The 12,920-nt window shown below is 47.3% G+C and overlaps 1 protein-coding gene across 2 annotated transcripts in view; it reads left to right on the top strand.

The window, feature by feature from the left end:
- Positions 1 to 12,920, top strand: part of ADGRD1 (adhesion G protein-coupled receptor D1) — a 120,994-nt gene that overhangs the window by 14,627 nt on the left and 93,447 nt on the right. For both annotated transcript variants that reach the window (XM_003802596.3, XM_023508488.1), the window contains one exon: positions 11,374 to 11,553. In XM_003802596.3, coding sequence (XP_003802644.1) covers positions 11,374 to 11,553 — 180 coding nt within the window. The remainder of the gene's footprint in view (positions 1 to 11,373; positions 11,554 to 12,920) is intronic.

Genomic DNA, 12,920 nt, shown 5'->3' with positions numbered 1-12,920 from the left:
CTACATTTTTTTTTCCACGTGAAAAGGAACTTGCTTTCTAGCATCTGGGCCACATTTGAAACTTTCGGAGGATTGTTTGTTCTCTGCCCTCCAAACCAGCTTTGAGCCTTCAAGTGCCTTTTCCCTGGGCAAAATGAAAGATTTTTATTTCCAGGGAGGAAGAAAGTTTAATGCAGGCCCTGTCTGAAGCTCTCGGGCTTTTTGGAGATCAGAGGGCCTTGAGTGACAAGTTTGTTGTACACGATTTGAGGACAATGTGCACTACGTTCCAATAAAAATAAACAAAAGCTTAAAGAGGCAAAAACACGTGGGAGGATGCATTTTGGACTTCGTGGAAAGTAGAATTTTGAGAAATGGTTTTGAGGTCCCAAACCACAGCCAGGTTTACAAATTGATAGCTTGAGCTGTTCCCGAGTTCAGAGAGCCCTGTATACATACCCAGCTTATTTAGTCCTCCAAATTAAAAACACCCTGGGGCCAATGACAGAGCAAGGAGGACAAACAGAATGACGATGCTGCCAGGCCGGTTAGGCGGGCGGTGTCTCCGCAGCGCTTTCTCTGGGTTTATGGGGAGTAGCAGCGTCCCTGTGGCTGTGGCCACCACTCGGGAGCTGGTCTCCTTTGCAGATGGGAATGGTATAGGCCCAGGGCTCCTGGTGATTGGGGAACCTCAGAGACCCCTAACCCAGAAGGGAGCTGGGCACAGAGGCACGGGCAGTGTGGCTACTGGAGAAGTTTCCTCTAAGCTCCGAGGTCACAAACAACAGACCCCGGAGCTGATTCTGGCCTGTGGTTACGTTCAGTTCAGCAGACACAGGGTTAAATTTTAAATCTGCTGCCACCATTGAAAAATAGGAAATGTTTATGAACTTCCAGTTTTTCTTGAGGGATCCCTTCTGGTTCCGACTGGCTGGAGTTGAGCCTCTTCTCCGTGGGGTCTTCTATCCCTCCTGCACGGTGATCACAAGGCTGAGAAGTCCGAGGGCCCTCGTGGTCATCGTGAAGGAGGCTTGGGGTCCAATCCCAGCTCGGTCCTTTTGGAGGTGACCTTGGAAAGCCACATAACCTGTTTGAGTCCAAGTTCCTTATCTGTAAAATGGTTCGTGGTCGAGGCGACTTCCCACGAGTTGTAAAGACTAAAAGCTGAGATGTTCCTAGCACTCAGCCTGGCTGTCGCGAGGCTACCAGGTGAGAGGCTACCAGGTAATAACCTGTCTATTAACGACTCCAAATTTCTCTCTTTTCCTTCTTCACTGGGGTATTTTTCCCAATGAGATGCCACTTTGCCTGTGCCCTTCCAACAGAGAGGCTATGGCAATTGAAGGAATTGTAACAATGACACACAATCGAGAACCCCTTGCTATGAGCGGGTGCGTGTGTTGCCTCATTTCAACCTCAGAAAAAAGCAGACAGACGAGAGCTTGGGGTGGTGGCGAAAGCTGGGAACTGTAGCTCCCCATGCTACTCTGTTATAGGTTTCTTTTGTGTGGTAGGTTAATTGGAACCCTTTATGATACTTTTCATGTGGCCACTTTCTTTATGGCACAGCCAGCCATAAAGCGAAGCCAGGAAACCTGACACCAGCGTTGGCTTTGTGAGATGGTGCTGGCGTGAGGCTGAGGGCGGACATAGAGGAGGGACTGGGCATTGCTCAGCCTGCCTCCTGCGGTCTAGGTTTTGCCTTCTCACACAGGGACAGGGCACTGAGCCTGTCCAGAGACCACTGCATGTATTTATCACTTTTGGGGGGTGGGGTGGGATAGGCAGAGCCTCACTCTGCCACCCAGGCTAGAGTGACATCACCTCATTATAGCTCATAGCAGCCTCGAACTCCTGCGCTCAAGTGATTCTCCTGCCTCACCTCCCAAGTAGTTGGACTACAGGTGCGTCCCACTATCCCTGGCTCATTTTTTCTGTGTCTTTTCTTTTCTTTTCTTTTCATTTCTTTTTTTTTTCTTTTTTGTAGGGATAGGGTCTTGCTGTTGTTTCTAAGACTAGCCTCAAAATCTTAGGCTCAAGAAATCCTCCTACCTCAGCCTCTCAAGTAGCTAGTTCTATAGGTGTTCACTACCACGACACCTGGCTCATTTTTTCATTTTTAGTAGAGATTGGGGTGTCGCTCTTGCCTCAGGCTGGTCTTGAACCTCTGAGCTCAAAGGATCCTCACCCCTCAATCTCCCAGAGCGCTGAGATTACAGGCATCAGGCACCTTCCCCCTCCTGGACCACTTTTATTTGCCCCTGGCTCAGCTTATATTTCTAGGTCCAAGAACAAGACACCAACAGGGAAGATCCGCACTTCCCAATTTAAAGATCACATAATGGGTAGGAGGTAGTATAGAAGGCTGTTTCAGGGACGCTCAGAGCAGTGACAACAGAAATCAGCAGCAGGGGCTCGGCGCCTGTGGCTCAAGCGGCTAAGGTGCCAGCCATATACACCTAAGGTGGCGGGTTCGAATCCCCAGCCCAGGCCCGCCAAACAACAATGATGGCTGCAACCAAAAAATGGCCGGGCATTGTGGCGGGCATCTGTGGTCCCAGATACTTGGGAGGCTGAGGCAGGAGACTCGCTTGAGCCCAGGAGTTGGAGGTTGCTGTGAGCTGTGATGCCATGGCGCTCTACCCAGGGGGATGGCTTGAGGCTCCATCTAAAAAAAAAAAAAAAAAAAAAATAGAAATCAGCAGTAGGTTTGATTTTAATATGATCAGCTTGGCAGAACTATGTTTTCATAGGTATTATTTTATATTTTATATAAATATTTTTATATTTATAATATATGATATCATATATTATCATAAGAGAAGACTTCAATAAGTAGCAAGCTTTAAAAATGGGTTAGCGTAAAGGAAAATATTCTGTAAGAATAAAAATTCAGGTGGTATTTGGGTCTGGTGGAAACTGGAAGTGATTAAGATTTGGGAAACACTGAGTTCGCTTTTTTGGACAGGTTGGGCTGACTCTCGTCTACATTCCTCATTTTTTTGGTGAGGGAAAAAACTTAAAAACTCCTTATAGTTATGTCAAAAACAAACATTTCAATAAAGAGAGAAACGCTCCCTACCCACTGTCCAACTGTCTTTATATTTCCTATTTCCAAATCCTCACGTGGTGTCTTTGTATTTTCAGTTGTTTTTCTTAAAAGAATGTTTTAGGAGACAGGGTTGGGGGTTTGAGCTTTTCAGAAAGGACAAACATCTGAGCAATGTCTCTCTTCCCTCTCTGAGCCCCCCGTGGAAGGCAGAGCCATTTCCCTGGCTGGTGCTCAGCTCTCCCACCAAGCTTGCTTCTTCCAGAACTTAGCTCAGTCTGCTTGCCTGCCTCCCTTCATTCTAGGAGCTGGCAGACGGTGGCCCCGAGGGACATTTTCTCGTTGTCATCGGCTGCTGATAAAGAGGGAACTTGGGAGGATCTTTTAAGGGAACAGGGCTGTTTGGATCCTTGGACATTCTTGAATGTTCCTTCACATCCCACAGCCCTGGACACACATGTGGGGAAACTAAACACGGGAAAGAAACTTGTAGGAATGTTCTAGCACCTTCTTTCACCTGTGCACCTTGAAGGCTCAGCCCAGGTGTAAATTCTGCAGGAGTGAGCTTCAGACCAGGTGGGCTGCTCTGTTGTAGGCACTCAGTTCCCTCTGCATTGCCTCCTTGAATTTGCATGATTGACAATGGCCTATTATCATATCTCCCTGCTTAGCTCCGAAAGGGCAAGGCCTGGGTCTGTTTTGGCCACTGCTGAATTCTCAAGGGTTCAGCAGTGCTGGGCACACTGTGGATACTTACTACCCATTTATTAATAAGTACATAGTATTATAAAAGTACCTTCCTGATGGCCAAGTGTCTTTGAATGCATTACCATCAGGGTTTGCAGGGCCTGTACTTGAATACGGAACAGGGAGGGCTGTTCTCCACCCTGGGAGGAGTCTGTCCTTCCACAGTGCTCCTGCACTCAGCAGTACTGATTGTGAGGAGTGCAGGCCTCCTGTGGAGGGTCTGACCACAGTAAAATAAATGAATTAAATGAAAGGAAAATGATGGCATAATAGTCCAAAAAAATAGAAGGTCATTTCCGGCCCTGAGGTGCAAATTACAAACCATTAGAATTCCCTCTCTCGATTAATCTCCTCTCTGCATTCGATTTACTGCTACATTAGTTAGGATAATGCTTTTTGATACAAGAAATAAATAAAAACATGGATTAAGGCACAAAAGGAAGCCTGTCTCACCGCGGGACTCCTCTGACTTCAGGATGTTCCTTCTGACAGTGGACGGCATTCCATCCGGAATGACGTCCCCCAGCGCTGCTCTCAGGAAGGGCGTCTCCCTGCTGGACGCCTGGGCTTTACCTTCCTGGCCCTGTGAACCCCGCCTTCGCCTTTTCCTCCAGGGTGTTAAGAGCTTCCTCTGCTTATAAACACTGAAGAGGCGCTCAAGTTCCGCAGTAGTGGCTGGAAAATCTCCCCATTTCCGATCCCAGCTTTGACTTGATGTTCCCCGCTTTGCACTCAGTTGCTAAATTTAAAAAGCTGTCAGCAAGATGCTAAAATTGGCCGCAGGATGGAGTTTTAGGATAGAAACCACCAGAGGGGTCTGGTGCGCCCATGCCTGGTATGGGTCCAGCTGACATCTTCCTGAGATGAGGTGGGGTCCCAGGACTCTGAGGGCCACAGTGGAGCAATCAGAGGAGAAGTCACTCCACATGCTCGTTTTACAGTCAGGGAAACTGAGGCCCAGAGAGGCAGCAAGATGTGCCGAAAGCCACGTGGTCCAGTGTGGTGTATCTCTGGGTGTAGCTCACAGCCCGAGGACCTCAACCCTGGCCCCGCTGACTCAAAGCCTCAGTGCACAAGGCCTGGGGACCTGCATTTTCACCCAGCCCTCCCTGACACCCCCCCCAGTGATTCCTTGGCCAGAGCTGATATATCCACATGCGTTCCACTTAGTGGGCATCATGTTGGTCCTCTCAGTTTTTATATTGAGAGTTTCTAAATTGTCTGCAGCCAGGTGGTGGATCCAAATAGCCTAGTCTACCATGTTTCCATAAATGGAGCTGCGTACAGTGCCTTCAATATTTTTCTTTTAAAATTAATATTCAATCCTGATCTATGGGAACATGTCACTTAAAAATCTACACTTCTGATTTTGCTTTAAAAAAAGCCAGGACGCCCTGTCACCAGCAGCAGTGGGTTGGAATGAAGAGGTAGCAGTCTCCTTAGACAGGGTCAGCACCCTCTGATTTCCTCAGCTGCCAGCACCATCTACTACTCACAGGGATGGTTGGCTCTATGGCTTTCCTGGAGGAGCAATGATGAGAGAAGAGGGAGGAATTACTTACACCATGTTTTCTATCAAATGGGGAAAGAGAGAGAGAGAGAGAGAGCTCCCTGAGCACCAGGTGGTTCAGGACGCGGTTAGAGAGCAGCTTTGGGCTGCACACAAAGAACAGGTGAATCTTGAGAGACCACGGGAGCAACCCAGCCATGGGGCACGTGAAAGTGGCCTTCCTGGCTAGAAGGGCAATCGTGTCGCAGCCTCTGTCACATGCACCAGTCTGGGAACACAGCCTCGTGGTCTCTCCCATCTGGCACCTGTTTCATTTCACATCCTGCGACCACCTGCTGTTGCTTCAGATTCACACACAGGAAGATGAAAATTGTGGTGTCCACCTAGGTTCACCTGTAGCCCACACCGCCGCCTCCCCCTTGCTGGGGCCTTCAGCTCAACTTCTTCTCTCAAAGTTCCCTCCCGGTGGTCTCACCTCCCTCCTTACTTGGTTGTTGAGGCATTACCCTCCGTGTAATGCTAACATTGGGAAAAAAACCTGAGGCTGCAGCGTTGGGGATTCAGTGATCTTCCCAGCTCCTTGCCACATCAGCTCAGAGGCAGGTGGGAAAGAGCATCCTCCCCGGGCAATGTGGGAAGTTGGACGCGACCACTCCAAGGCAAGGTGTCATGCGCTCACAGGCAGCCATGGACACCTGCTTTCTCCTCAACTGTTCTGTGTTTTATAGGCTTACGAAGAAAGTCTTATGAACCATTCTCTGTGTTTTCAGCACCTGAATGTCCACAGTACTGATAATAGATAACAGACTGCCTGAAAATTATGCTAGGGAGGCTTCTGCATCCAGAAATAATTCTACCCTCACAGTCCTAATGTGGACGGAGAACAACCTGCTATCCCCCAAAACCGACCTGCCTGATATAGATGCTCAAGACAGTCGGGCAGGACAGTGTTTATGCCAGAGAATAAGCCCAAAGGTGGGCTATCTACTTTAACGGGTTCAGGGTGAATGATAGATGATTTCTTGAAGCTAGTGATTCTTAAATTTTAGTTAGTTTTAAATCATTTTTATAATTTTTTTACCATATACATATCTCATCTGAACTCTTATAATACTTAGTGTCTTTCTTTAAATTTTCCTTACTTTGATTTAATTGAAAAGGAAACTTCACATCCCATTCATGAATAGAAAACCAGTAAAAACTCCTTTAAGTAGAAGATGCCTGTGCCATTAAATTCTGCTACTTGGGTACCACTTCCCACTGATGACTCTGAGGTTGACATGTGGGTATTTCTTTGTCAGAATGGAGATTAGCAGAACCGAAATACAGTTAATGAGAGAACAAGCTTTTCATACTGTGTGTCAGTGTTATATGAGGTTCTGTCTATATGTCACCTAAACTTCTCTTGGAAAAAATGCCCAAAACTAGAGGGTGTAGAATTATTGACTGTCAAAATGTATAGGTGGGAGTGGTCACACCAATCAGTTCTCTGCTGAAATATGGAGATCTGGTTAATAGTTTAGTGTCTTATAAACCAGGCTTTGGGACCTAGGTCACCACCTTTGATAGTCAATAGCTATGAGATGTCTGGACATTTTTTCGGTTAGCCAGAAAGGCCATGGTCTCAGTCTCACTCTGCTCCCGACAGGTGCATTTTTGTGCACAGGTGTAGGTGGTTACCCTGGGTGGAGAGTCTCACCTACTCCTCTCTGCTGAACAGAAGTCACACCGAGTAGAAACCTCACTGAGAATCCCAGGGTTGGGAGGCTCCCTTGACGTCACTTATTCATTTAAAAAATGAATCCAAAGCCCCGATTCTGGAAATCTTCTCTTAACCAAAACCTGGGAGAATGTCCAACTTCTGTGCTTAAGATGTGCTATAAACTTGGACATTGACTCAGCAGGTCAGACTGAAGGTCTCCCTGGATGGGTCAGCTCAGCTCTCGGGCTCTCATCTTAGCAATTTAAAACACAGCTCAGCATCCTCATCCTTCCCTGCTCCGTGAGATGATGGGAACAGCAGGCCATTGTCAGCCGGGCTCTCCAGCAGAGGGTGGGGTGTGTGGGGGCTCAGCTGAGCTGGGGGCCTTCCTGGCTTTCTCAGCACACGTCTCTGGCTGCCCCTCTGCCCGGTGTGGATTCCTTCTCCAGCAGCAGTACTTGGTCTTCTTCCGTGCTTGGCTTAGGGCTCCGGGAGGTGGGAAGCAGAAGCCGGTAGAGCCCTAACCTGGCCCAGAGTCTCTCCTAGTCACTTATTGATTAGGTCGGCTTGGGGCTGGGGGACGGGCAACACACCGGCAGAACAATGCCACGGTGACAGTCTTTCTAGGGAGTGGCAAGGTGACAGTGCATGAGCACACATAGGAGGGACAGTTGCGGCTGTCGGGGAAGACAGGCTGGGTCAGTGCCCGATGGTGTCATCAGAACATCCTCTCCCCATTGCCCTACATCTATTCTCAAGAACACGCCCCTGGTGTGAGAGCGATGTCCACCCAGAAGCTCCAACTTTCTGTTTTGCAGCCGAGCTTGCCCATCCCTGGACAGTGGTTCTGATTCTCCCAGCCTGAGTCAGCCTTCAGGTGGGTGGTCAACCCCACCTAGAGTGCAGGAAACAAGAGGCTAGGCCTCCCACAGAGCATCAAGCCTCCATGGGCACAGGTGACTTGCTGCTCCCTCTGCCTACGTTGAATCACGCTCTCACAAGGCGCTGAGTCTGTGTGCCTGGGAAGAGCCCATCCTTCATGCTGTCTGCAAGGGAAGGGTAGCATTGCACACAGGTTACAGACTCAAACCCCAGATCCAGGTTGCCTGAGTTCAACTCCAGACTTTGATGACTAGCTGTGTGGCCTTGGGCAAGTTATTTAATCTCTTAACCTCAGTTTTCCTGTCTGTAAAATGGAACAATAATGACATAACACCTGCTTCGTAGGGTTGTTGGGGGGATTAAGAGTTCGTCCGTGTACCACCTTCAGCACAGTCTTCCTGGCCCACAGTGAGTTCTCATTAGACACTGGAAGTCATATTCTTCCTGAAGTGTGCTTTATATATTAAGGGAATTAATTTTTCGTCTGTTAAATTTATGACAATTTTTTTCTACATTGTTACTTGCCTTTTGACTTTGCTAATTTTTTTGGCTTTACAGAATATTGTAATATTTATACCCTCAAATTTATCCATTTTTCTTGGGATGTCTGGATTTTTGCTTTTCTTTTTGTCTCGTTGAGAAAGATGTTTCCTCATTTTGTATGTTGGATGGATTAGGATTTAATGCTAACCACAAGAAAACGTATCAAATCAATTTGGCAATGTTGTGCTTATTTCTTTTTCCTTAGCTTGTTCTTTGTTTGTACTGAGGGCCCAAGTTTGTAATGTAATTTCCTTAAAATGTTAATGTTTAAGGCACATTGTGGGTCTTTTAAGCCTGTGTGAAGACACAACCTTTTGTAGAAATAGGAGCTTTGTTCCGTGGGTTGCGTTAACTAAATAAAAAACTCGGTTTGGGCCCTGAGGATCGCCTTCAATCTATGCTTACCTACCGCCCCATGGAATTTTTTAATTTTTTCTTTTTCTTTCTGGACAGAAAGACATTTGGCCAAGACAGGATCATTTTGAGTTGAGTGAAAGGAATTTTTAAACGCAGCAAAGTTTTTGGAAAAAATTAACTTTCATAAATCCTACTGGGAATTTGTTTCATAACGAAAATTTCACAATGGGCTGGGCTCATTTCCCTGTGAAACTGGTTACTTCTGAGTGTAGAGAGACACTGCCGGAAGGTTTGGGGGGTTTTCTGGTCTCTCTGTACTACCAGGCAGAGACAGCAGTGGCCTTGAGTCTCCGTCCTCCACCAGACCTTTCAGCGAGCAGGCTTGGGAGAGGGACTCGGGAAGGACCAGCTGGGCTCTGGAACTCCACTGTCAGCTGCCCCTGCGCCTCTGTGCCACCCCCCAAAGGGCCATCCTTTTGTAGTGGGGACCTGCATTATGGGGCGCTTTGGAGAGCCTCTTGCTTCTTTCCTCAGTAGCCCTGAGGACACAGCCCCCATGACTTGGAGTTCCACGCTGGAGCCTTGCAGCGGTCTAGAAAGGTCCAGGCTCCTGCCAGTGTTTTGAGGTTCCTCTTATATTAAAAAATAAAATGGAAAAATTCCAAGATTATAAAAATTATGCTGTTTTTCATGTTTGTATCTGTGCAAAGGCACAATACAATTGTTGTAAGATACTGTCACAGTGCATTTGAAGGACCTGTGACAGATCTAGAAGAAGCTCTGTAAGTTTGACCACTCAAGGGACTGTACCAAACTGGTCAACATATGGAGATGGTCGACTTAAGGAACTAGGTCTACTGTACTGATAGATACATGTGGTTCATGTCTGGTCTATGAAAATTAGAGTGGTCAGCGTAGGGAAGTAGTCAGCCATGGAGGGGCTACTGTGTATTAATTCTTAAGGTGTAGGATGGTTGGTAATAAAACACCAATGTTTACATGAATGAGAAATGTCTTTTAATTCAGTGACTTTCTAAGACTGTGCCTGTAACCTTACTTGAAGATTAGGTCTAAAGTCTAAACTTGGTTCCATTTATATAAATAAGACCCAGGTCAATGTCCCACAGTCTCTCTCCATCTGTCCACCCACCCCCATCCCATCATAGGGCCATTTTGATTAGCCCTGGGAGGCATGGGTCCTCTCTCAGCATCACTGAAGCTCTCATACCACAGTGCCCAGGCCAGGCTGGGGGTGGTGAGGCTGCTGGGTTTGCTTCCAGCTTTTGTAGGCAGGGTCTAGGCAGGTAGGTGGCTTAGCACACACACATGCACAGAAACACACACAGTTTATTACACAGAAAGAAAGGCCAGGTGGGCAAATGTTCTTGGGGGCCGATGCTCAGAATTGGCATCCGTGTACCACACTGCAATGACAGAGAGGCCCCCAGCTCTTCCGAGTCACTGACCAGGTCTGAGCTATGATGGCACCTTCAACAAGGGCCCCCCTAAGACCTGCAAGGGTGAATTCAGAAATAGAGAGCCACCATCAGAAGCTGAGCTTTTGAAGTTGCTCTTATATTAAAAAATAAAATAGAGAAATTCTAGACCAGGGTTATAAACATTATGCTATGTTTTCCGTGTCTGCAGACATTTGAAGGATGTTCCATCTGACTCTTGTGATGGAGGGATACGGCTCATTGGCACTCACCCAAGTAGCAAGGCCCATTCAGTCCAGGTGGAATAGTACCCTCAGCCCTGCGTGGAGCCTGGGGCCACAGCTTGTTAAGAACCTGTACAGGGGGACTCAGACAAAGCTCTAGCTGCCAGTGTCCCTGTGGGCACCATGCTGCATTCATCTGTTGGAAATGAACACTCATAGATATCAAAGACCTTCAAGTGTGCTTCCCCTTTGGCAAGAAATTCCCCATTGAGATGTGCAAAAAATATTTCGCTTCAAGTTCTGTTTGAAATATTTCCTCAAAAAGTTGAAGAAAACCTTAAGACCTAGCAATAGGGGGTTGTTGTTTAAAAAAAAGTCATACCTGTTTAGAATGTAATGCTGTGCAGGCATAAAAATGACAACGCGGACATGTATTTATGGACCCTGGAGGAAGTTCATGGTGCAATAAATTTTTGAGAAAAATGTTGTTTATAAACCAGTATGTGTGAGATGGCTCCTTTCTTCGTGAAATATATTTATAGAAGCGACTTTGGAAGCTACCACAATGGGGTGTCTGGGGGGGTAGGTCTCTGGCTCTGTATACCCCTCTGATCTGCTGGGGTTTGCAGAGATCTGAACCAGTCACTAATTTAGCAACTTGGAGCAAAGTAGACTCAGTTTCTTCATCTGTGTAATGGAGACAGAAACGGGGTTTTTTGTGCTATTTAAAAGAAGACAATTCATTTACACCTCTTAGAAAAGTGCCCTTAATAAATACTAGGTAATATCACTGTCCTGTTTTCAGAATTGAACATACATTGTCTTTAGAATGAGAAAAAAGTACCTTTTAAATGAAGAATGAAAAGCAGAGGAAGTATCTGCTTCTGAAGCGTTATGTCCCTGTTTTCTATTAATAACACGCTCACCTCTCTTCCTTTCCTCAGGGGTCACATTTTCTTTTTTCTGGAAGACACAAGGAGAGCAGTCCAGACCCATCCCTTCTGCCTATGGCGGACAGGTCATCTCCGATGGGTTCAAGGTCTGCTCCAGCGGCGGCAAAGGCTCGGTGGAGCTCTACACACGGGACAACTCGAAGACGTGGGAGGCCACCTTTAGCCCACCAGGTGAGTGACATTGATGGCGTCGGCCCTGAGACTTCAGCTCTGAGGAGCAGAGGACCTGAGTCTCCCCAAGAATGGATGCTGGAGTTCAGCAGTGCAGGGAGCCCAGAGGGGCTTTGGTGACCTGGAAGGCCCTTGGAGGGTCTTGGAAAGTGCCCTTTGCTCAGGTGACCTCTGTGGGGGACAGAGCTGAGTTCCCTCTGTCCTTGATCTTGTGATCCCTGTGAGTTACCTAACTGCTCTGGGCTGCTCCACTTGTCATATCTGTGAAGCTCAGATGACATCAGTGGTACTGACCTCACAGTTTGGTGAAATTAAATGGAATTTTGCACCAAAGTGCATGCAGGGACTACATTTCTCCTTTCCATTTTCCTTCCCTTCCTCCTCCTCCTCCTTTTTAGTGGTATAGGCTTATAATGGTTTAAAATAAGATGGGGAAAACTTTTGGAAAAAGAAGACAAAGCTTTGAAGAACAGAAGGGATGTCGGGGAGAGGAAAGCAGGGCTGGGCCGGGGTCTGTGGCGGAGGAGGGTCCAGTGTGGGGAGAAATGAGGGGCTCCAGTTTCTCTTAGAAATACAATAAACAGGAGTGGCGCCTGTGGCTCAAAGGAGTAGGGCCCCTCTGGCCCCATATACCAGAGGTGGTGGGTTCAAACCCAGCCCTGGCCAAAAAAAAAAAAAAAAAAAGAAATACAATAGACAGGCGAGGTTGACAATAGGTGGGTGGAGGGTGGGCTGCCTCCCCTCGACAAGACAACCACCCTTCAATGTGCTGCATCAGCGCAGAGACAGAGGTCCCTGGGAAAGCAGGCCCTCGCAGACTGGGATTGTGGCACCAGGGTGTGACTATGTTGTTGTCGTTATCTTTAATGGACTCTACCTTTTCGAGCAGTTTTAGGTTCACAGGAAAATGGAGTGCCAAGTTCAGAGATCCCCCCACCCCACCCCATGTACAGCCTCCCCCACCAAAGCCGTGCATTTGTTACCACTGATGAATCCATTTGGGTGGCGTGGTCACCCCAAGTCCACATTTTACATTAATGTTCACTCCCCGTGTTGGATGTCTGATGTCTGATGTGCTGGCGAGGTGTCTGCTCAGGCTTTTTGCTCAGTTTTGAATGGGGTTACTTAAGGGGTCTTGGCCTGTTTTGGATAACATCCTTTGTCACGTCTTTTGCAGATACTTTCTTCCTGTCTGTGGCTTGTCTTCTCGTTCTCTTGACAGTGTCTTCCACAGAGCGGGGAGTTTTAGTCTTACTGAAGTTCGGCTCCATTATTTCTTTCACGGATTATGCCCTTGGTGTTGTTTCTAAAAAGCCATCACCAAACCCAACGGCCCCTAGGTTTTGCTCTTCAGGTATCTCCTGGAA

Source organism: Otolemur garnettii, unplaced genomic scaffold, assembly GCF_000181295.1.
Source record: "Otolemur garnettii isolate 467f Iridium unplaced genomic scaffold, OtoGar3 scaffold00250, whole genome shotgun sequence".
NCBI classification, from domain to species: domain Eukaryota; kingdom Metazoa; phylum Chordata; class Mammalia; order Primates; family Galagidae; genus Otolemur; species Otolemur garnettii.
Note: the sequence above shows the minus strand (reverse complement) of the source record. Positions and strands in the feature narration are given on the sequence as shown.